The sequence below is a fragment of the Gopherus evgoodei genome, chromosome 7 (assembly GCF_007399415.2).
Source record: "Gopherus evgoodei ecotype Sinaloan lineage chromosome 7, rGopEvg1_v1.p, whole genome shotgun sequence".
Classification (NCBI taxonomy): Eukaryota; Metazoa; Chordata; order Testudines; family Testudinidae; genus Gopherus; species Gopherus evgoodei.
The window spans coordinates 48884978-48909081 of NC_044328.1; the positions used below are offsets into that span (position 1 = coordinate 48884978).

Genomic DNA, 24104 nt, shown 5'->3' on the forward strand with positions numbered 1-24104 from the left:
TTCAAGAAGTTGAAGTTTTGCATGGTCTCTTTAGCCTCCATCATTCCATCTCTGGATCCAGGAGATTGGTATGTCACCCTTGATTTAAAGGATGCATACGTCCATATTTCCATCTTCCCGGGGCACCAGCACTACTTCCACTTCGTGTTGGGCCAGTGCCATTTCCAGTTCACGGTGATGCCCTTTGGTCTCTTGTTGACCCCGAGAGTATTCACAAAGTGTATGGCACCAGTGGCCACTTACCTGAACTGTCAGAGGTCCGTATACTCCTACCTCGATGACTGGATGATAAGCGGCCAGTCCCCAGATCAGGTGCGGAGGCATCTCGATGTGCCACCTGTCGTGAAAGTCATCCTTAACCCCAGTGCAATGCAGAATTCATTGGAGCGGTCCTTGACTTCACTCAGGCCAGGGCCTTCCTCCCTGAGACTCAGTTCCAGGCTATGGCAGACCTCATCGCAGGCCTGCGGGTCCACCTGCTCACCATTGCTCACACGTCTCACCTGAGACTGTTGGCCACATGGCAGCATGTACATACATGGTCTGGCACACATGTCTCTGTCTCAGACCCCCTACAGGCAGGGCTGGCGTTGATCTACATCCCCAACCGGCACAGAGTGGACAGGGTGGTCAGGATTCCAGACAGCATACTGTCATCCCTCCTCTGGTGGCAGGATCCCACATCGGTGGTGGAAGGAGTTCCCTTCATGGCCCCAGCCTCGTCGGTGACCCTTGTCTCCGATGCATTGGACCTGGGCACTCTCAACACTCAAGGTCGCTGGTCAAGTCACGTTCGTGCCTTGTATATCAATGTCAGGGAACTCAGGGCAGTTCGACTAGCCTGCCAAGCCTTTCTACCTCAGATTCAAGACAGAGTGGTGCAGGTCCTGACAGACAGTACAACTACAGTCTCCTATATCAACAAGCAGGGCAGAGCCCGATCGTCTGCCCTCTGTCAGGAAGCCCTCTGGCTTTGGGACTTCTGTCTGCAGCACAACATCCGTCTCGTAGCCACTCACCTCCCAGGGACCAAGAACACTCTGGCTGATTGCTTCAGCAGGACAATCTCTTCTTGCCACAAGTGGTCCCTTCATCCAGAGGTGGTCGATTCCCTCTTCTGCAGATGGGGAACTCCCCCAGGTGGACCTGTTCATGTCCAGGCAGAACAGGAAATGCCATCTCTTCTGTTTGATTGGGGGCATGGACAGAGAATGCCTTTCTCCTTCTGTGATTGGGGTCTCTGATGGACTCCTTCCCTCCAGTGACATTGCTGCCCAGGGTCCTCACAAAGATGAAACAGGACCAGGTGAGGGTCATCCTTCATAGTGGCAGCATGGCCGTGCCAACACTGGTTCAGCAGTCTGCTGGACTTCTCAGTGGCAACTCCGTTCCAGCTACTGCTCAGGTTGGACCTGTTGTCCCAGAACCATGGTAGTATTCTGCACCCCAACCTGGCAGTGTTACATCTTATGGCCTGGCTGCTGCATGGCTAAACATGTAGGAGCAGCAGTGCTCAGCTGGTGTTCAGCGTGTCCTGTTAGGAAGTAGGAAGTCCTCCACCAGAGTGGCTTACTTGGCCAAGCAGAAACGGTTCACCTGCTGTATTGCGGACGAAAGTATTCCTCTCAAGCAGGCTTCGCTGCAGCTTATTCCAGACTACCTCCTGCATCTCAAACTCCAAGGCTTGTCCCCCTCATCAGTCAAGGTCCACCTAGTGGCTATCTCAGCCTTCCCCCTGCTGTTCGAGGGCAGATCAGTTTTTGCTCAGGATATCACAGCCAGATTCCTTAAGGGCCTAGAGCACCTCCACCTGCAAGTTAGGGAGCCCTGGGATTTGAATCTGGTGCTGTGGCAGCTCACGGGTCCCCCTTTGAGCCTCTGGCTTCCTACTCTCTCTCTTTCTCCTGTCCTGGAAGGTTGCGTTTCTGGTCACAGTGACATCGGCCCACTGAGTAGCCGAGATTTGGGTACTCACCTCAAAGCCACCATACGTGGTTTTCTACAAGGACACGGTTCAGCTAAGGCCGCACCCAGCTTTTCTTCCCAAGGTAGTCTCTGTTTCATTCAAGCCAAGACATTTACTTATGTGGCTTTGGAAAGAAGACCAGTCAGTCAGAGAAGGAGCATAGACTGTGTTCCCCACACATCAGGACTCTTGCTTTCTGCATTGACAGGACGAAGCCACTCCGTAAGTCGATGCAGTTCATCACTGTGGTCGACAGGATGAAAGGTGAAAGAATTTCCTCTTGGATCACTGCCTGCATTCGCTTCTGCTGTGACCAAGCAAAGGTGCCACCCCCTTCAATCGTCACTGCCTACTCTACCAGGGCACAAGACTCCTCTTCAGCAGCAACCTTTCTGGCCCATGTGCCTATTCTGGTCACCTGGTCTTCTGTCCAGATCTTTACATCCCACTATGCATTGATGCAGCAGGCCTAGGATGATGCTGGCTTCGGTAAGGCAGTACTGCAAGCCGCTAAGCTGTGAACTCCAAGCTCACCTCTGTGGATACTGCTTGTAAGTCACCTAAAATGAAATCACCATGAGCAAGCCCTTGAAGAAGAAAAACTGTTACCTACCTTTTCATAACTATTTGAGATGTGTTGCTCATGTCCATTCCATTTTCCACCCTCCCACCCCTTCGGAGTTGTCAGCAAGAAGGAATTGAGAGGGCCAGGGCAGGCAGCGCCTGATATATTGCCGCATGGGAGCGCCGTTCCAGAGTGCGCCACAGCCAGCTCTACAGATACCGCTAAGGCATAAATCTCCAAAAACTGTGCACGTGGGCACGCGCACACCTAAAATGGAATGGACGTGAGCAACACATCTCAAAGAACAACAGTTACGAAAAGGCAGGTAACCGTTTTTTCTCAGTTCATTAGTAATTAGTTTTTGAATGAAATATCTACACTGATACTAGAAAAAAATGTTCTCTAAGGATGGTTACAACACGAACAGTTTGCAGAAGAATTATGATGTGCGCTGAGGATAACTGAAAGTGTGACACTGTACTCAACGAGATTTATACATTTTAAATAATTGAACTTTTTATTACAGAGCATGAATTGTTAGTCTTGTGCTTGTTCTAGTTCACTGTTTAATATCTGACTGCTTAGATATCTGAACTTTTGGAGAATGAATTAGTAGGATGCGTAAATAGCATATATTGGCCCTTTCCCCATATTGAAAGGTATATTTTAATAGATTTTATTACTGTGCTCAGAAGTTTGTAAGGCACGTCACAAATAGTTTTTTCAGTGTCAATGTAGATATTTGATTCAAATTCTGTAATTACTACTAATAAATAAGAAGGATTCTTTGAAATCGTGTTGAAGATTAGGCAACAGAAAAATTCTCAATGAAATCCTGACCATACTGAAGTCAATGGCAGTTTTGCCATTGACTTCAGGGGACCCAAGACTTCATTCCAAGACTAGAATGTATTTATTTACTCTGGTTTAATTGAAAAAGCACCCTCTGGAAATGCAGTTTGTATTAGACTTTTAACATTTGCTTTATTTATTTTTAAGCCTGTATTAGTGTCTGGAGTGCACAAGAAAATGAACATCAACTTGTGGAAGGCAGAGTCAATTAGCCTAGATTTTGGAGACCACAAAGCCGATCTCCTGAACTGCCAAGACAGCATTATTTCAAACACTAATGTCAAGGAATTCTGGGATGGTTTTGAAGAAGTTGCAAGTATGTTATTTCAAGTGTATTATTCCAATAATCATAAATATCGTAGCCACATATGCTGGAAAGTGTAAACAAAGGTTACGCTTTAACCATAGATTTTGAGGTTTTGAAGATATTTAAATTCAAACACAAATTTTAGCCAATCTGTTTAGAGAGTACAGAGGCTTTGCATTTTGTACGTTTGCAGGATGGCATAGATACAGTTTATACCATAATATTTTCTGCATCATTATATGAATTTTAAAGTAAATTAAATATCCAATTTTGAGCTCACCTATTTAAATGTCTTATCTTGGAGCTTGTAAAATTAGTTGCTTAGCAGATGCATTAATTTTCCAAGATATGGTACAATATACACTTGTATAGCTGAGATCAGAATGGAGCAGTTAAAGCTCAGTTGTATCGTCCAGTTCAGTATAAAGAAAACACCTACAATGTATGTAGTTTTGAATAATTTGTATATTGTTTACAGAACGGCAAAAAATAAAAGGTGGGGAAACAGTTGTACTAAAACTGAAAGACTGGCCCTCTGGTGAAGAGTTCAAGGCTATGATGCCTGCAAGGTATTTCTTTATTTAAAATTCATAAATTCATTATGATGATTTTTATTCATCTCTCAGAAATCATATGCATCCAATTACACTGCTACCTTGGTATAACGCCACCCGATAGAACACAAATTTGGCTATAACGCGGTAAAGCAGTGCCTGGGGTGGGTGGGACTGCGCACTCCGGTGGATCAAAGCAAGTTCAGTATAACATAGTTTCACCTACAATGCCGTAAGATTTTTTGGCTCCTAAGGACAGTGTTATATCGAGGTAGAGGTGTACAATCTTCGTCCTTTTGTTCTCTAGGTATGAAGACTTATTAAAAAGTTTACCATTGCCAGAATATTGTAACCCAGAAGGAAAATTGAACTTGGCTTCCCATTTACCAGGGTTTTTTGTACGTCCAGATTTGGGACCCAGATTATGCAGTGCGTACGGTAAGGAACTACTAATACCATAGAAATACAGGAATTGCCATACCCTTTCATGCCTGTGTTCCCTTTAATCCAGTATCCTGTCTGACCATGGCTAGCATTTGATGATTTAAGAGGAAGGTGCAGTTGTCATTTAGTAAGCAGTTATGGATAGACCATAAGGGAAATCTCTTCTAATCTCTCTCAGTTAATGATTGGTTTATGCCCTGAAGCATGAGGGTATTCCTTATACATTGTATTTTTTTATCCTCTCTAATACAGTTGTGGACATTCTCTACAGAGTAATATTGCTTTTATCAGTTTCTCTTATTAATGAACTCCAAAGTCTTTTAATTTTTCTGCCTCTATATTTATTGTATGTTGAAGACTCAAAAAACCTATTTAGAACAGACTTTGCTTCCCTCTGTCTTTCTGCATGCCAGTGTCTCCCACAGTTCTGGCTGTCTAGGCTCTCCTCTCCACTCTGCACCTCAAGGAGGCAAATCAATGTTTTGGCGTTCTGGCCATGCCCCCCCCGCCAGATTCTCCGTCTCCGCAGCAGCAGGCAATTGACAGGTTGATTGTTCCCACCCTCATTTGTCTAGTTCTTCAATATTTTACCTAGTTTTTCCAGAAGTGGTGAGCAGATTTCCCTTTTTCAGATATCTCCTCCTCCTGGGTTAGTTAACACTCCGATGGTTTAAATCACCCTTAGCCTCCACTGCAGCATCTACCTACCGTCTCCTCTACCCCTATACAGGCATGGCAGAGCAGCCAAGAAAGCACTGGATCAAATCTAAACTGCACTCTATTTATGAGGCAGCCTTCCCAGGCTCAATAGACTGGGAGTTGTGCCCAGAGAGCTGATACTCACTCCATTACATCCCGGAGCTATGAGTTGGACAGGCATCTGGGTTCTCCTTCCCACCAAGGCAGCTGTGACTCCATCATGGGAAAAATGGACCAAGAATTCCCGTGCAGAACAGGGAGAGGCTCCAAAGATGAAGAGGATCCCAGCCAGTTAACTCAGGAAGTAAGACCTGGGGGATTCTGGAGAACAAAGCATGGAGGCTTGCAGGTTAACAGGTTCCGCCCCCTGCCCCAACCCCCAATACCTCTGCAAGTCTTAACATGGGTCTTGAGTGCCCTGGGGCTCCTAATCCATCTTCCTCTCTCCCGGTTTGACTGAGGGCTCTGGCAGTCTCTCTCCTCACCCCAGAATGGAGCCCAGCAGGGGAGAATTCAGAGAGATCCATTTAGATGGCTTTAGGCACAAAAGGCTTCACCAAAGCCACACCAGAGCTTCTACACTCCCTCTGTGCCTAAAAAGAGCTGAAAAACAGAGAAAATCCAGATGGTACAAATCTTCTGACTCTTGTCCCTCCTCCTCTTTGGAAGGTGAGGGCTGAATCCAAACAGGTCTGGGAAAAAATAGGTTTTTTCCCTCAGAGAAATTCCAGACTGTGCAGTAAGGTTGTCTCCATGATTCAAATTCAGTCTGACACAGCTGTAGCATTCCTGGCAAGGGATGTGGTTATTTCCTCAGAAGGGGAAATATGCCTGAAGAAGTCCCCGGGTAGAAAGATGAAGGCCACTCTCAGAAAGGCTGCCTCTGCCACCCTCAGGGCATTCCTAGTAGCTACATGCCTTGCAAGAGCATCTCTCTCTTGGACGGAAGGTCTCAGAGCCCTTAAGAACAGAGATTACCCTGACATTGGTTCCATTTTAAAGAAGGGCTTTCTAGCAACACTATTGCATCCATTGAAGTATCAGCTGCAAATGAAGTCCTCAGTCCAAACCAGGGTTTCCAGGTCTGTAGCCAGATTCTACTTATGGCTCCGACCCTGGAAGGTGACTGCTCACTCTAAGCAGGTGCTGTGCTCGGCCAAGTTCTCAGGCTCTCCCTTTTTTGGAAAAAAGTTGGATAAGATGGTGGTTGACAGTGCTGCAAAATCCAAACATTCTCTTTCTTTCATTGATCAGTGCCCTCAGAAAAGAATATAGACTGGCCTTCAGACAGAGGTGCTCCTTTCAGCCTTTGTCACCATACCGTTACCAACAAAGGGACAACGGATTCCCCAAAGGAAAACAGTAGAATCGAGTTTTGGGGGAAATCCAGAGTGATCTTAGCCTTCCTGCAAGCCCATTTTGACAAAGATTGCATGTAGACTCTGCCCAGAACTGAAACTAGGGGACAAAATTTCCCATTTCCTGAAGGAATGGTTTACATTGACCACAGACGAGTGAGGAGTATAGTGAGCAAGGGATATTTCCTCAAGCTGTAGGCTCCACCCCATCCATTCTTCATCCAGTCTTCCATTTTCAGCAACCCCTTAAAGCACAATTTGATCCAGAACGAAATATCTCATCTTCCAGATATGGGAATGCTAGAGTGTGTTCCCTCAGAAGAATGGTTTCAGGGTTCTACTCAATCTTTTTCATTTTGCAGAAATGCACAGGGGGTGTCAGAGCTATTCTGGACCTCAAAGGGCTCAGCAAGTGAATGAAGAGAACAAGATTTTGGATGGAGACTCTTGACCTCTATCGTGTCATCCCTTGGGCGGGGAGACCTCCTGACTTCAGTGGATCTTGGACGGGGTGGGCAAACTACGGCCTGTGGGCCAGATCCAGCCTGTCAGGGCTTTCAATACGGCCTGCAGGATACGTCCCTGCTGCCTCTGGTATTCCAACATAGCAGTTCAACTCCCTATAATGGATGTCAGCTCAGGACACTGTCCACGAAGGCATGCCCTTCTGCTTTCCAACCAACTCCAGCCTGGAGAGTTTGGTAGCACTTTCGAAGACCCAAACAACTCAGGGTCACTGGAGCCCCAAGGAAAGGGGTCATGGTATAAACCCTCCTAGAGCTGAGGAGTTGTCAAGCTGTTTTCTGCAGTGCTTCCAGACCACTGTAGAGGAGAACCATGTCCTGATTCAGTCAGAGAGCACAATTGAAGTTGCATATTTAAACCATGGGGGAGCAAGGAACCTGGCACTACACACGAAAGCAGTAGAAATAATTAGATGGGTGGAGCACCTTTCCTTTCCTTCAGAGCATTCCACATAAAAGGGGATATGAACCAAAAGGCAGGCTAGCTCAGCAGGTTCATGGTTGTCAATTACAAGTGGTGCCTGAATAGGAGGTTTTTGATCTCATAGTTCAGATGTTTGGTCTCCATTCAACTGACCTGTTGACACATCACATGAACTCAGAGGCCATAATACTTCACCAAGGTGTCATACCCCAGATCCTTAGAGTGTTGCCTTATCCCACAGTTGGCTGCCGGGTCTTCTCTACGTGTTTCCACTACTGGGGAAGGTGGTCCAGAAAATAAAACAAGAACAGGTAATGATAATACTGATAACACCACATTGGCTGAGGAGACTTTGGTTTTCAAACCTGATATTGCTGGAACTGGAGCCTTGGCTCCAATTTCCATGGAGATTGAACATTCTCTCACAAAGTCCTCTTCTTTTTCTGGACGGGGAGCAGCCTCAGCTAACAGCTTGCCTATTAAAAGGGAAGCTCTAGAAGGTCTGGGTCTGTCCTCCAGAGCCATTAAGACACTGGTTTTATTTAGAACACTATCAACACTAAAAGCATACTCCTCATTCTGGCCCAGGCTCAACAGCTGGTGCCAAGAGCACGGCATAAATCCCAGAATTCCAGCCATTTTGGGTTTTCCCCAAAGAGAAAGGTCTTCAGCCCAATACCATTACACATCAAGTGTCTGTTCTTAGTAGCGTGCTGTTCACAGGATCCTCTGGCTCCTTAGCATACAATCTTAAGATAACCAGATTCCTTTTAGCAGGCCAGTTAGCTAGACCTGCAGTCAAGTTGCTATTTCCAACGTGGGACCTATCTCTAGTGTTGTGGGCTTTGACAAGCCATCCCTTTGAGCCTTTGACTTCAGTGTCACCATTTTACTTATCTATTAATACTTGTTTCTTAATAGCTGTCATGTCCACCAAGTGAGTGCCGGAGCTGGCAGCCTTTTCTATACAGGAGTCTTACTGTGTGTTCCATGAGGACAAGGTAGCACTCAGGACACCAAAATCCTTTCTTCCTAAGATATAGTCCTCCTTCCATACTTCCCAAGAGTTTGTGCTCCCTTCATTCTGTCAAAAACCACAGCATCCAACTAAAAAGATATGGCACACCTTAGATTTTCAAAGCTCTGCTCATACCTATCTTAGGTGTGTAGAATCACAAGGCGATTGGGCTCTCTCTTCACGTCCTTCCATCCAAAATGCAGGACTCAGAGTTTCTGTGTTGTGCATTGCTAGTTGGATTAAACTATGTATTATGGAAGCCTATCAAGCATCAGTGGTTCCTGTTCCAGAAGGGATCAAGGCACACTCCATAAGATTTCATAGCACCTCATGGGCAGAATGAGTAAGTGCATCCACTTTGGAAATTTGAAAAGTGGCCACTTGGTCTGCAACTAATACCTTCGTTAAGCACTGTAAGAGGGACTTTCTGTCCTCCGCAGAGGCTGCCATTGGCAGGAATGTACTGCAGGCAGTGGCCCAGAAATAATGTTACTTTTACCAAAAAGGGAGGAATACTTTCTTCTTTCCTTACCTACCAACTTTTTTCATAATCTTCCCTACATCTGTTCACTGCTTATTACTTCCCGGATGTCCAGAATTGTGGGTGATGCTTGGCTGCAGAATGGAAAATTTCTTACTGTTAATTTCCATTCTGCTAGCAATGTCTCCAACAATTCTCCCACCCTAGATGGCTCATGAGCCAAAAGTCGGATCATCACCATACAACCTATTTTTTTCTTTCTCTAATGTACATAGTTATTTCATTATTATTTGTTAATAATGTTGCGCAAGTTTTACATCTTTGAAATAACTCAACTGGCAGCAAGTGGTATCAGAGGGGGCCATGGCCAGTGTGCATCACACCTAAATGTTGATCTGCCTCTGAGCTGCAGAGTGGAGGGGAGCAACCCAAACATCCCGAGTTGTGGGAGACACAGCTAGAAGAAAGGATATTATTGGTAAGACATTTTCCATTCTCTTAGAAATGATTTTTTTCTGCTATTTTGCAAATTATATTAATTTTACAAGAGGGTAAGTTATGACTTATTGCATGAAGGCTTTGATTAAAAATTGATTTGAGTCTCTTGAAATACATATTAAAGGTAGCAGTCAAAAGATGTTTGAGGTATTATAGGTGAAACATTCATGACACCTCTATTTCAAGATTTTAAGACTTTTTTTGTTCTAAAACCTTGTTTTCAGATACTTATAACTACTCATTTTTTCACCTTTTGGACTGAAATGTTAGTTTCTTCCCTTAAGAATTTTTTTAAGTTTTGGGGGACAGGAGTACAGCTGTTCATTGTGAGAATAAGAGTAGGGGGAGAGAGCTGATTTTTTAAAATTAAGTAGTCTAATAGTGAAATGCTTGGGAGTATAAAGTTCAAATTTTTCAGGAAAAGTGTCATTATCAGGAAATGCCTTTGATTATTCTGGTGAAAATTAATTTTGTTTTGACAGATTTATTACATAGGGACTATTGCCTGAATAAAGCAAGATTAAAAGAATTTTGTTTGAAGTAACACTTTTGAAGATGTATTTTCTACAATCTGTGTAAAAAAAAAATAAAATTCTAAATTAATAAACCAGAATATTTTAGAAAGAAAGTATAGCATCTCTCTATACACACAAATTTGTCTAACCTTCTAAGTGATGTTCAGTAATAATTCTACTTTGTACTATGTAGTGTTTTTCATCTGTAGATCTAAAAGTATGTCACAAAGGCAGGTAAGCATTATTGTTCCCATATGTAAAAAATGGGGAAACGCTCCTGGTGACTTGCCTAAGATCAAACACCCAGTCAGTACCAAGGCTGGGAACAAAACCACGGTTGTTTTACTTCCAGTCTTGTGCTCTGTTCTGAACTAAAGTTATTTTTACAAGAATGAGTATGAAGAGAAATATATACTGAAATAAATCAAAACCCTATCTGAAACTCTTACCTTGTACTATAGGTGTGGCTGCTGCTAAAGATCAAGATATAGGAACTACAAATCTCCATATTGAAGTTTCTGATGTGGTGAACATCCTTGCCTATGTGGGCATAGCAAAAGGAAATGGACTACTGTCAAAAGCAGGTAAAGAAAGTTGATTTGTATTATACAGAAATGGATGGAATAACAACTCACTTAAAAGTTTGGATAAGTATTTCGATATGCACTTTTAAAATTGACACTTGAAGTTTAATTCATTGTTTTAAAATATTTATAATGTATAAATGAAACATGCCTTTAACTGCATGCATATTGCTCACAGAGGTAATCTATACACAGTGAGTTCTTTTATCTAAATATACTGTGGCTTAAAAATTATCACTTTCTTTGTCATACTCTTTCACCTCTTTCCTGCCATTACCTACATATTAATGTACCTGTTTGTACTGGTAATGGCAGAGCAAATGGACAGCAAGATAAAGAATTCCCTTATGAAGCACCACTAGCTCTTACAGCAGTTCCACTGTGATGTTTGCCAAACACCACAGGATCACCCTGAATCCCTCTGTCATAGTGTTTGTTGTGCTGAGTTTAGTGCTAAACAACTACATTGTGGGCCAGAGAGTTTGAAGTGGTGTATGCTAATTGTGTGTATATGATGCTGTAAAATACCGCATAGATAGAGGATAAACGATAAGGAAAGGAAATAAAATTATCTCATTTTTTTCCTTTTGTAATAAGCAACCATTGATTTGTTTTTCCTTGTTAGTGGAGCTGAAATAAGAAGATTAACTTCAGTTTTGCTTTATTTACTTGTATGTGCACCAGCATAGCTCTAGAAATAGACAAGAGATTCTTTACTTACTGTGCAGAAGAATGGGCACAAAATTGTTTTTGTTGGTTTCCCAAGACAATTTAAAATATTTTGATTACAGCAATGTTCAAATGTCCATCAGATTTTAACAATGTTAAATTACATTCAAATCTGAGTATAAATTGTTTTAAAGGTTTTTACATAATTTGTTTTGTTTTCTAATTACACAAAATATGTGAATAAAAAATAGTTTCGGAGGGTTTTCTGTAGTATTTGGAAAATGTAATAGTCTCATTATTTAGTCAGTCTGCCACAGGAAATTTAAAAAGATAAGAAATATTTCAGCTTTCCACTTCCTGGTTTGAGAGTCTATTTGTCAATTCTTAGGAGTATTAAAGAAGTTTGAAGAAGAAGATTTGGATGACCTTTTAAGGAAAAGATTGAAAGACTCAAGTGAATTACCTGGGGCTTTGTGGCACATTTATGCTGGCAAAGATGCTGACAAGATAAGGGAATTTCTTCAAAAGGTTAGATTTATATCAAATAGATATTTATTTTATATACTTGAATGATCAGACTTTTCAAAATTACTGTTATAGCTTTAAAAAAAGAAAAATAAAAAAATACTGCAGAGACCTTGTTTGAGATGTCCATCCCCTAAGCATCTGTTACTGCCTGGGATAGTCTCGGTGAACAAGCTAACTTACCTGATCCTCTATACCAGTCCAAATGGTTTAGGTACAGTTTCTCTCAACCGATCAATAGAGATGGAACACAAAGACTTTTGATGATATCATACCCTCACACACAAGGTTGTAGTCATCTCAGCCTCCAGTTATTGCCAGGCTCCAACTCAGCGTAGCATGGACAGATCTTTCTGTCTGAAGAGCAGAAAAGCTTCAGATTCAGAAAAGATGAGTTAGGGAAAGATTCTTCTCTCAGGGAGTCCTGATAAAGTAAGATCCATAAAGAAACCCACTTTCCACACCCACACACAAGAGTTTTGACTTCCATAAGATAGAAGGGGATTCAGGAGTATCTAGCCAGATGACTACCCCTTGAACTCAGCAGCCCCCCTCCGGGACATTAGCTCCAGGATAAGGGAAGGAGGTAGAGGTCAAGTGCAATTTCAGCCTTACTTTAAGGAGAGACAGAGAACATAGCAGGAGCTGTCCTCAAGCCTTGGCAATCATCCTCAAGCCAACCTGGGACCCAAAGCCCTTCCCTACCTCCCCCCCCCCCAACACCCTCCAGGGGGCAAAAGCAGCAGAGGTTCTACATGGGAAGATTCTCCCTCCATTGGGGAACAGAAAGCCAGGAAAGTGCAGGGAGTGCTCAGCAGTAGTAACCCTGAGAACTGGTCCCAAAGTGGTCTGGGAGCAGAGAAGAAAAGCTAAAACAGCTTTTCTGGCTGCTCCTTTAAAATGCAGCTCACCAGCCACCCTGGAAAATGCCTATGGGGCTCAAAGAGTCCTAGCCTGCTGGTGTGCTGCCTGCAGGCTCTCGCCAAAGCTGGTCAGATCAGGACTCTCAAGTTCTCTGAGGAGAAGGAAGAGGAGAATAGGGGGCAAAGAGCTGAACCATCTTTTAGGCTCTTCCTGAGTAGAGAAGAGAGAACAAAGTAAAGGAGGCCATATGCTCTCACTGACCAAGTTCAATTCACATTGCAAATAGGTCCCCTCTCGTTATATATAGACATTTTGGAATGGAGTCCTCTCCAGCTATCACTAGGAGCAGGACCTCATTTCCAACTTTCTCTTCTTATTCCTCTAGGAGTGGGCCCTCACCTGCTCATTCTAGAAACTACAGTATAGACGTAATCAAGTTTTTGAAATGTCTCTTACAAACTTTAAGAGTGAGAAGAGAAAGAGAGATGAAGGGAACACAAAGCATGCTCCCCATCATAGACTGGAAATAAAGACGCGCTGGCTACTGAATACCACTTAGAGAATATCAGCCCAGCCAGACACTCACCAGCAGGGGCGGCTCCAGGCCCCAGCACACCAACCGCGTGCTTGGGGCGGCAAGCTGCGGGGGGCACTCTGCCAGTGCTGAGAGGGCAGCAGGCAGGCTGCCTTCGGCAGTTGGCCTGTGGAGGGTCCACTGGTCCCGTGGCTTCGGTGGCACGCCTGCAGGAGGTCCGCGGAAGCCGTGGAACCAGCGGACCCTCCGCAGACAAACTGCCGAAGGCAGCCTGCCTGCCGTGCTTGGGGCAGCAAAATGTCTAGAGCCGCTGCTGCTCACCAGTACGTGATGCCCTACCCAAGGAGGATGACTATCAGTGGAATAATAAAGATGAGTAGGAGGGAACAGTGGGTGAGTTTGAAAAAAATGAGGCTGTAGAGGACAAGATCATTCTGGACTCCCGATCTAAGGAGAAGGCCAACTCTGCATATTTAAGGAGGAGGATTCACCAGTGCTCTTAATAAAAATACCACGTACTCTGGAGCTGCAGTAATTTGCTAGGGAACTTATATATGCTCTTATAGAGCCCTGCAGGTGCTGCCCATCCTCCTCATGTCAAAGAAAAGATCAGCAGTAAGTGGTGCATCCTCCACAGGAAACTGTCCTCTGTTCTGGCATTAAAGGTGCTTTAGCCTCTCAGAGCATCAGATATAGAGCTGCCCACTCAGAGCCTGAGGGGTAGATGTTGCCATCTCTGGGTTGGCAAAAAGGATAATGATTTCTGTAGAAAGAGGATCCTGTTTCACGGAAAAAATGAGGCATTCCTGAACAGATGTTTTTAAGTTGCCCGTATATTACAGGAAGCTTCATTATACATAGTGTATGCCTGTCAGGCGGTAGATAGGGAGCTACAGAAACTTAGCAGAGGTCTCCAGAGGACAAAGATGAGGATTTAGAGTTTGCCAAGATGCTTCTGTTGCTGGGCTCAGTTCTCTCATTCATATGAAAAACTACATACAACATAATCCAGTCAATTTGTGAAGCCATGGCCACTTCAGTGGCAGGCAAGAGTGCATTGTGGCTAAAACAATAGCCATTTTTTCCCTCCAAAATCAAACCAGAGGCTCTGCCATTCAAAGAGAGGGTTTTTTCAGGGATGAGTTGGAGAAGATCCAGCATTCCTTAGCTGCTTTAGAGATCCCAGTTCTGACCCATGAGAGGCCCAGATATGGGCATCAGGATCACAGTCCAAAAGGGGCAGATCCAGGGAACTAGAACTACCATCTGGAAGAAAGGGCATGATGCCACTTCAAAATGAAGGCAAGCTTCAGATGGGCTAGCTGCTTTCATTATCAAAGAGATGATAGGCACCAGGGATTCCCTTCAAATTTTAAATAGACAGCCTTAAAGCACAATGGTCTTAGCATCAGGGTAAGGTCGACGAGTTTCTTCCCCATTTGTACCCAAATGGCATCCAATCAATGGATGCTGGACATGTTAACTTATGGAGATGTGATTGAGTTTAATGCAAGATCCTCTCACAACTTATTTCTCTTTCCCTGACTGATCAACCAACAAAGTACTTGAGGCCTTCTATTTTCTACATAAGACACAGGTCATGTCTCTTGTCCTGGAAGATCAGAAGGACACAGGGATCTGATCCATCTGTTTCACTGTTTCTAAAAAAAATAGGGCGACTATTTCTAGGTTTGGGCTTACAAAAGACCAGTTCTTTCTTCAGAATTTTGACTAAAGTCATTTATTCAAGAAATGAACTCTGGTGTACTCTTATTCTCTATGGGTTTCCAGGATTCATACCTGCATTCATCAATGTTGTAGTTTCAACAGATGGAGTATCTGTGATTTGTTGGCATAGACCAGCAGTTATAGTACCAAGCTCTCCCTGTCATGTGGCTGGGATGTGGATGGTCATGCCTAGTGGTTAGAACAGGAATCAGGCGAATGGTCAGAGCAGGAGTCCTAGCAAATGGTTAGAACAGGAATCAGTAGCCAGGAATCGGAGCCCAAGGTCAGAACTGGAGTCCAAGGCCAGATCACAAAGCCAGGGTTCAGAGCTGAAGTAAGAGATCAGGAATTGGAGCCGAGGGCCAGAACTGGGTTACCTGGCGGGAGGCAAGGCAGGAGCAGGGCAGGGAACAAGCAGGTGAAGGAGCTATCACAGCTGTATGTGAATGCTGCTGCTCCTAGGTTCAAGAGCTGGTCTGCTGACTCTTCCAACAATTCAGGCAGTGTAGCTAATCAGGCAGCCTACTACACGCCAGCTGTGCTCATTAGGTTGCCCAGAGACTGGGTCTGCTGCAAGTCCTGCTTCTAGACTGGCTGTGCTGCAGGCCGTGATTCCCGACATTCCCCCATGGCTCTAATAAGAGAGTTCACGTACACCCTCCCAAACCTGAATGACTGGCTGAGTTGGAAGCTTCAGCCAAGATGTGAGGAAAGAGAGTCTGTATTTACCTGAAGAGTCATGAGTTAAAAATAAATATGAAAATATTCCTCTGTCCCACGCAGAGTGCATCTTCAGTAGGTAAAAAGGTGTGTTCTCAACTTGAATTCGCTAACTCAAGTTCACTAGGATTTTACTTTGTCTTACTTAAGACAAGGCAATTTGTAGTTAGAAACCTAGGGGGAGTCTAAATTTTACCTTGACCTGCTAACTAGTGAAACCTAGAAGTTACTTTGTCTTCACTCAAGTTATCTTTTACCTCAAGTTATCTTATTCAAGTTAAAAACAAACCTTTAAGGCTTCAGGAGCTAATGTATCTGGGAGCAAGATTCAACACCAATTTAGATGCAGTGGGCCTTTCTCATGCATGACATGATGAACAAGTTTGCAGAACCAAGTCTGAGCCTCAGTTCAGCAACCAAGTAGCATAGTGTCTCTCTGCTACAGGGTTCTGTGGCCAATGGCAGTGAATCTAGGAACTACACTTTCTCATGGACTGTCTTCAGTACATTTTCCTGTTGCAATGGAAAGCAGAGTTGAGAAATTATCTTTAAATGTCTAGATTACACTAGGGCAGTGGTGCCCAAACTTCTTACTTCATACCCCGTCCTCCCTACCCCTTACTCTGTCTGCGCCCTGTCTGAGGGTAGGGGCAAGGCCAGGAGCAGAACCAAGCCTGTGGGCCGAGGCCAGTAGCCGGGGCCCCAGGTGCAGGGGCCGGGGTCAGGAGCGGAGCTGATTGCGTTCCCTCCCCACCCCCCATGGGGGCTGGCCCAAGCCATAGCCACACATCCTGAACATTCCTCCGTGCCCCCAGCAGGGCACGCCCCACAGATGGGAGACCTTTGTACTAGGGTGATGACTAGCTGAGGAAAACTTCAACAAAGGATGTCTTCTGCATTCTCTAGTGTGGGACATTCAAACCACAGATGCCATCATGCCTGGCTGGAGCACCCACCTAGAATAGACACTGATCCAGAGTAAGTGATCTCTGATTGAAAAGTAGTACTATATTAACAAGCTGGAGACCAAGGTAATGAAGTTAGTTTTTGCTTACATGTAGGGAAAGCAAGCAACTTAGCAGTAAGAATTCAGTTGGGCAATAACATGGTATACCTCATTCACCAGGGAGGCACAAGAAGGTCTGACTTGATTACTTGAATACAAAAGAACATTTTTCTTTCAGCAGTCAGGACTGCAAGAAAGATGAACACAGCTGATGGAATGAGCAGAGTGCCGCTGAATCAAGGAGATGGGGAGTAAAATCCCCAGGTTTCTCTGTCTTTGCAAAAGGTGGAGCAGGCCTGAGATGAGATCTCATGGCATTTAGAGAAAGTAGAAGAGAACTAAAATATTTCAGCACATTCAAGGCAGCAGGGGCACATGAAATGAATACTATAGAAATTCCCTGAATCTTCATGCTGGTATACATTCTTCACCTGTATATGCTGGCAGTGTCCCACAGAAGATTGCCAGATCTAGAGGAGTTTTCACAATGATCATTCCAATCTAGCTGAAAAGGCCACGTTACCCAAAAACTAGTGAACATGTCCACATCCCCCCACACACACACCCTTAGCCTCCAGTTGAATCCAGCACGTTTCATGGACTGTCTTACTGTTAAGTGCACCAGTCCAAAGAGAGAGGGCTTTATCAGATAAAATCTCTCTGATACAGCCAAGGAAGCCATCAACTTTAAAAATGAACTCTAGACATTGGAGAATCTTAGTGAGCTGGTGTGACAAAATGTGGATAGAGCTGATTGAGGCTCCAGTGCTAACCTTCCTGTTTCCTGTATATTGGTCTAATCTTGGGTTTGAGTGTCAGGTCCATTAGAGTACAAGCAACAATAATACTGGCAATCTAAGGTTTGGTGGATGTGGTCTCAGTTGGATGAACCTGTCACCCCTTCTGCTGTAAGCAATAGCTGGTGATCCCATCTGTATTACAATGATTAACTGTCTTGAGAGGTGAGATGTCCAAGTTGTCTGGACTAGCATAAAAGATTGAAGAGAGAATGGAAAACTTTCTTTACTTGTTCATTTCCTTTCTTTGAGATCTTCTATACCAGTCCAGCCTTCTTGCCCTGTATGACTGGGATGCCTGTTTCCTTTACTCGGTTTCAATGCCAAATTGCTGATATGTTCAGATTCCTGCTATTCTTCAGTGACGTTTAACAAACAATTTTAGTTACAGCATCATATAATTTTTTGGCTTGATACTGCTTTCAGGGAACTCAGCTGAAGACTCATAGATGGCTAGACCCTTAATGTGTAAGGGTGTAAAGTCAAAAATCTTAGTATTCTGCTGGTTGAGAGAAACTATAATCCAAGCAGCTGGACTGGCTCAAAAGATCTTGCAGAAAGAAAATTAATAGATAAGGAAATTTTTCCCTTTTATATAAAGTAGTAGTAACTAACCTAAAGTGTATTTACATGTGATATAAAATGTTGTTAAATAAAATCGTATATTTATTTTAAAAATATATATATATACACCAACATGTTTCCTGAGACATGGACAACAGACGTAGGGGTTTTTTTCTCCTCTCTCACTATTATTCAGTAATCAGTGGCTAGTCAAGACAAATGTTTGTTCTTTGTGCGTAGCACAGTGAGGAACTGTTTGTTGAGGTGAGAGGGGTGGTTGCATTTAAGAATCCACTCATTGGAAATATTTTTAGACCATTCTGCTTTTGTCATATTTTCTTAATTCCTTTCCAGTTTATTTGGGGGGGGAAACTCTTTTATGTGAATTTATGTTCTGCTTTTTCTTGATTTGAGGTTATAATTTTGTTGTGTTATGATCAGATCCTGTGGAAATTTTGTCAAACCAGATTATCTCTTAAAAGTTTGAAATATGGAGGAGATGAGCTGTTACGAAATAAAGATACTATTTTCTTGCAAGTGAGTGTATATCTGACAAACAATGCAAGAGAAACGTGTAGGCAAAAATGTTTATACTTGGTTTGTTTTTTCTAATTTTACTAAACTCATCAGAAGGCATCTACTGCTCTTCTGGAGTGGAATTTCTTGAGAACCCTTTTACTTCAAAGGGATTTGGGTGCCTAATTCCCTTAAGCTCAAAAGTTTGTCCCTTCCGCCAACAGAAGTTGGTTCAATAAGAAGATATTACCTCATCTATCTTATATTTATTAATTCCCTTAAGATCCTTTTAAAATACTAGCCAAAATTCTCATCTGGGTATTGGAAACAAATTCCTGTTGCTTTTTTGGACCTACCGACATAGTTTTCCTTTTTTTAAAAAAAAGTGATCTAGTGTCTCACCTGTATTATAGATTGCGAAAGAACAAGGTCTAGAAGTTTTACCAGAGCATGATCCAATACGTGACCAGAGTTGGTATGTGAACAAAAAACTTCGCCAAAGACTTCTTGAAGAATATGGAGTGAAAACCTGCACTATTGTTCAGTTCCTTGGTGATGCTGTTATTTTACCAGCAGGAGCCCTTCATCAGGTAAAATACTTCTGTTCAAAGATAGATAGATAGATAGATATAAGTTCATGCTTAAATTAGATTTGATTTCATTATCAGTGACCATTATAATGTACAGAAATAAATAATACAAACTGATAGATAGAAATTGCTATCCAAGATTACTATGCAAGAACTCAGAAATATTCAGAATAACTTGGTTATTTCTCAAAATGTCAAATAATGGTCAAAACACTATTAACTGTTGTACAACAACTCTTTCAATCCAGTTAACTTCCTTTTACTAGCATATGATGGAAGCATGGCAGGAATTGTAAGTTTCAATATAAACCTAATGCTGATACACATTTCTAATTTCCACAGGAAAAGAAGAGTTCACACTTGAAATTTTGTTTGCTTGGCCTACATCTGTGGGAGAATTTTTGGGAAAGTTTCAGGTTAATTGATAGGACATTTCTGAGATGAGATTTTTGAAAAGTACTTCTTCAGTCTGAAACATATGGACTATTCAGACTTCCTTTTTACATAACAGGAATATCAGCCAGTCTACAAAGCAGAAACTAGCATTAAATTTCCCTTTCAGCAGCCTCCCTTCATGTGACACACTGTTCTGTCTGGGCTGCAAATAGATTTTATTTTCACTTCTGCAAGGAAAAATATGGTAATTAACTCCAGAGAGAGAAATTATGGGGAATCAGTGTATTAATTGTGAAGCAGAATTGTCCGCATCCTAGCATAACCATTTTTTCTCTTAAGCCACCAGTAGCCCTTGTGCTACAGAGGATGGGAGTCTCACAAAGAAAACTTTCCCTAGCTAAAGATCAGACAAGAATTGTAGCCAGTAGTGGACCCATGCTGAGTCTGAGCATGACGACATGGGGAAGGCAACCTGTGCTGTGTCTCAAGAATGACATTTCAAATTGATTTGCAGGCATGGGTCAAAGAGCCATGACTACTTTGGTTGATGGTCCCACATGTGTATCCCACTCTGAGTGCACCTGAGACTGGAGGATTCTTGTTGTCAGTATCCATTGGACTGTGCCTCCTTGTGCTTCAAACCAGGGACATTCCTGCTAAAAAAATGTAGCTTTCTTTTGTGTAAATATTTTTTTTTCTTTAGATAATGTTTTGGTATCTGTGGGTAGGGTTCCCTCCATCCCCGTTGCCCCAACATCTAGGGTTCTTAGCATGCCTAAGATCCCAGATTTCATGTTCTGTATGGCCTGCCCCCAAATCTTCCCAGAGGGTGGTCTGCACAATTCCTGTTTGTATTGCCTTGGAGAATCCCACATCCCCTCCAAGTACAATGTTTACAATTTTTTTCCTTTAATTTGGCAATCCCATGAGTTCCAGCTTTGAAGACACCTAATGGAGCAAGTTGATGAGGCCCAGTCTGATACTCAGTTTCCAGACCCCCCTGTACATTGGCGGGAGCTGCCTACCAGTGCCCCTTCTGGTCCAAGGCTCTCAAGCTCTGAACCATTGGATATCAAGCCTAGGAACTCTAGCAAGAGATGGGAGGAGAGTATGATCAAACTGGCCACATTGGAAATGAGATAAATCCCCTCCTAAAGCCACTAATAAAAGACACATCTCCCCTACCTTGTCCAAATTGGGTGAGACCTTGTGCCCTGGTAAGGGTGTCAAACTGAATTCACCAATAAACTTCCACAGGAACTCAGGCCATAATTTCAGGCCCTCACTGAGGAGGGTAAACTAATAAGCAGACTGTTTCTCCAGGCTTGGCTATATGCTGCAGACGCTGCTTCCCATTCCATGGCAACTTTGGTTGTCATGAGGTAGACCTCATGGCTACAGTCCTCTGGGGTCCCCAAGGAGGTACAAGCTACTGCGGAGGACCTTCCATTCAGGGGCAGCCATTTGTTTAGTGAGAAAACAGATGAGGCACTGGATACCTTCAGAATCCCAGGCTACCCCTCTGCTCCTTATGTATTTATACCCGAGTTCCTCGGAGGAAGTACTCTAGACCACCTGCATACAAACAGCATCTCACTTCACAACTTTTCTACTACCAGAGAGCATGTGAACCTCCCAGGAAGTGTCAGAGACTGTAGCATAGAAGACATCATGCCCCGCTGTTGCTGATCTCTTAGGCTCAGGAGACCATTTTGACAGGACCAATGAGAGCCACCATCCAGCCTGCACTCTGACTGACACCCCCTTTGGTGGCTTCCTGACCTGTTTCTTCCAGTATGGCATTATGTCACCTCACATGGATGGGTCATAGAGATCATCTCCACTGGCTACTCAATAGTTTCTTTCCCCTTCCTGTTCCTCCTCAGGACACCTCTTAGGAGAGGATCTTCAGACAGGAAGTGGACTCCCCTTTACAGCTAAGAGCCTATAGAACCCATACCCTCTCAGCATAAGGGGAAGTGGTTTTATTCGGGGTACGTCCTCATCACCAAAAATAAAGAGGTCTGGAGGTCCCTGAAGCTAAATGTCTTCATATGCCTTTCAAAATTCAGGATGACCATCCTGGCTGCTATAATTCCCTCCCTAAACAAAGGCGACTGGTTTTCAGCTCTGTTTGAACGACACTTATTTCCATGTAGACATTCATCCTGTGCACAGGAGACCCAGATGATTATTGGTACAATCCTTCTCTTTAGCCTCTTGACAGCTCTAGAGTTTTTAATGAGGTGCTGTCAATAATAATGATATACCTGTGCTGCCAGGCAGCCCAGTTCTTCATTATCTTGATGACTGGCTGCTCATGGGCTTGTCAGATCAGGAAGTACAACTGTCAATCCTTTGCCTACCCAGCTTCTTTTGAACCTTTGAACTTTAGTAAACCTAGAAAAGTCCAGTGTAGTTCCAATGCAAGTTACAAAATTTATCAGAGCATCTCTGAATTCAGTTTCAGCCAGAGCCTGTCTACCAGAAGACAAACATTATTGCTCAGCATCGGATGTGTCCTCCCATGACAGTCAGATCTTGCCTGATCCTGATAGGCGACATGGCCTTCTGCCCCAATGTTATGCCATTTGCAGGGTTCCCTCTCTGGTGCCCCAGGCACGGTTGAGGACAGTCTACTTTCTGAGCAGAGACAATCTGGACAAACGAGTCTCAATTCCCCAAGGTATTTATTCCCCTTCCACCCACAAAGAAGCTGATTATGGATGCCTCCCTAATGAGTTAGGGAATGCATCTGAATGATCACATGGCTCAAGGCTCTGGTCCCAACAAGAATCCACACTTTACATCAACCTCCTCAAACTGGGGGATCTTCACTAGGTTTGCAGAAAGTTCCTGTCCCTTATCCATGCCCATCACATTCAGATAATGTAGGAAAACATGACCACAGTCTAATACATAAGCAGAGGAGTGAAGTCTCTGGCCCTTTAGGTAGAAGTAGTTGGTTCCAGAGTTTATCTGTCATCAAATTACCCACTCGGTGGTGCACTTCCCAGAAGTAATGAATACCTTGGCAGATAGCCTCAGCAGGCACTTCCATAAGGATCACAAGTAGGAAATGCAACGCTCAGTAGTACAAAACATATTCTGACAGTGGGGTTTCCCATCATGGTATCTTTGTGTCCCAGAACAACGAGAAATACCCACCATACTGTTCACAAGCAGCTTGGTGACAGTGTTACAGAGGGGTCAGTTTCCTAGTTCAGTGGTGAACTGCTGATGTATACCTTCACACCAAATAACCCCTTTGACCTGAGTCTTTAAGAAAATCAAGTAGGACAGAATGCTGGTGATTTTTGTGACATCCTACTGGCTGAAGCAGTTCTGGTTCACTAGCATCCTCCAGATGTAACCATTCCCATGCATACAGATTCAGCTGTTTCCGAACCTACTAAGACAGAACAGAGGCAGGATTAACCACGCCAACCCACCATATTTCTCCACCTGACAGCCTGAAATTTGGATGGATGCCACGCTTTGAGAAATCATGTTCCAAGGAAATACAATCCATCCTCAATAATATCACAAAATGCTCTCTGAGAAAATGCTTTGTGGTTTAATAGAAGAGATTTTTTCTTTCTGATGCCAGTTTTGTTGCAAGCTCCCAGAGAATTTGGACACCTCTATCATCTTAGATCACTTTCTTTCCTGGAAGAAGTTGAGCATATTTCTGTTACCTGCATGTGCATTTGGCAGCAATTAATGCCCTCCATTCCCCTGGTTGACAGCTACTTGGTCTTCACCCATCCTATTGACCATATGGCTCCTGAAAGGTCTTACTAGAACCTACCCCCAGTAGTGAAACTAATGCCAAGGTGGGATCTCAACTCGGTTTTGTCAGCGCTTATGAATCCTCCATTTGAACTGTTTTCAGCCTTCTCCCTTCTTCATCTCTCTATTAAAGTAGTTTTCCTGACTGCAATACTTCTTCCAAAAGAGTGGGTGAGCTAGGGTCCTTTATGGTGGACACTCCCTATACAGTGTTCCATCAGGATGTGGTCTCTCTGAGGTTATACCCCAAGCTAATTACAAAGTTTCCCTCTGAATTCCACCTGTTTCCTACTTGAAACCTTGAGCCACCAGGGAAGACAGAAAGCTTCATTCTCTGGATGTCCATTGAGCCTCAACTTTCTACCTACAAAGGACACAAACCCTTCAGGAAGTCTCCCAAGACACTTCATTTCCATTCATTGAGCAGATGAAGGGGGAAGCAATCTCCTCCCAGAGGCTTTCCAGATAAATTGCTAGTTGCATCTGCCTTTGCTATGATCTTGCAGGGGATACTCTTCATCAGAATGTGAGAGCTTACTCGACCAGAGCCTAGGCTGCTTCCATGATTATTCTTCAGGATGTTCTTCTCCTGGAGATCTGTAGAGCAGCAATA

At 43.5% G+C, this 24104-nt stretch overlaps 1 protein-coding gene across 9 annotated transcripts in view; it reads left to right on the plus strand.

Annotated features, from left to right (window-relative positions):
* JMJD1C (jumonji domain containing 1C) overlaps positions 1-24104 on the plus strand; it is a 331267-nt gene that overhangs the window by 300120 nt on the left and 7043 nt on the right. For 8 of the 9 annotated variants that reach the window (XR_004001175.1, XR_004001174.1, XM_030568488.1 and 5 more), the window contains 6 exons: positions 3531-3699; positions 4169-4259; positions 4552-4682; positions 10667-10789; positions 11847-11986; positions 19127-19303. Coding sequence is in view for 7 of the 9 variants with exons in the window: in XM_030568488.1 (XP_030424348.1) it covers positions 3531-3699; positions 4169-4259; positions 4552-4682; positions 10667-10789; positions 11847-11986; positions 19127-19303 (831 nt within the window). In the remaining 2 variants the exon portion in view is untranslated. Of the gene's footprint in view, positions 1-3530; positions 3700-4168; positions 4260-4551; positions 4683-10666; positions 10790-11846; positions 11987-19126; positions 19304-19645; positions 19720-24104 lie in introns of all 9 variants that reach the window. The other variant, XM_030568489.1, reaches the window with a different exon arrangement.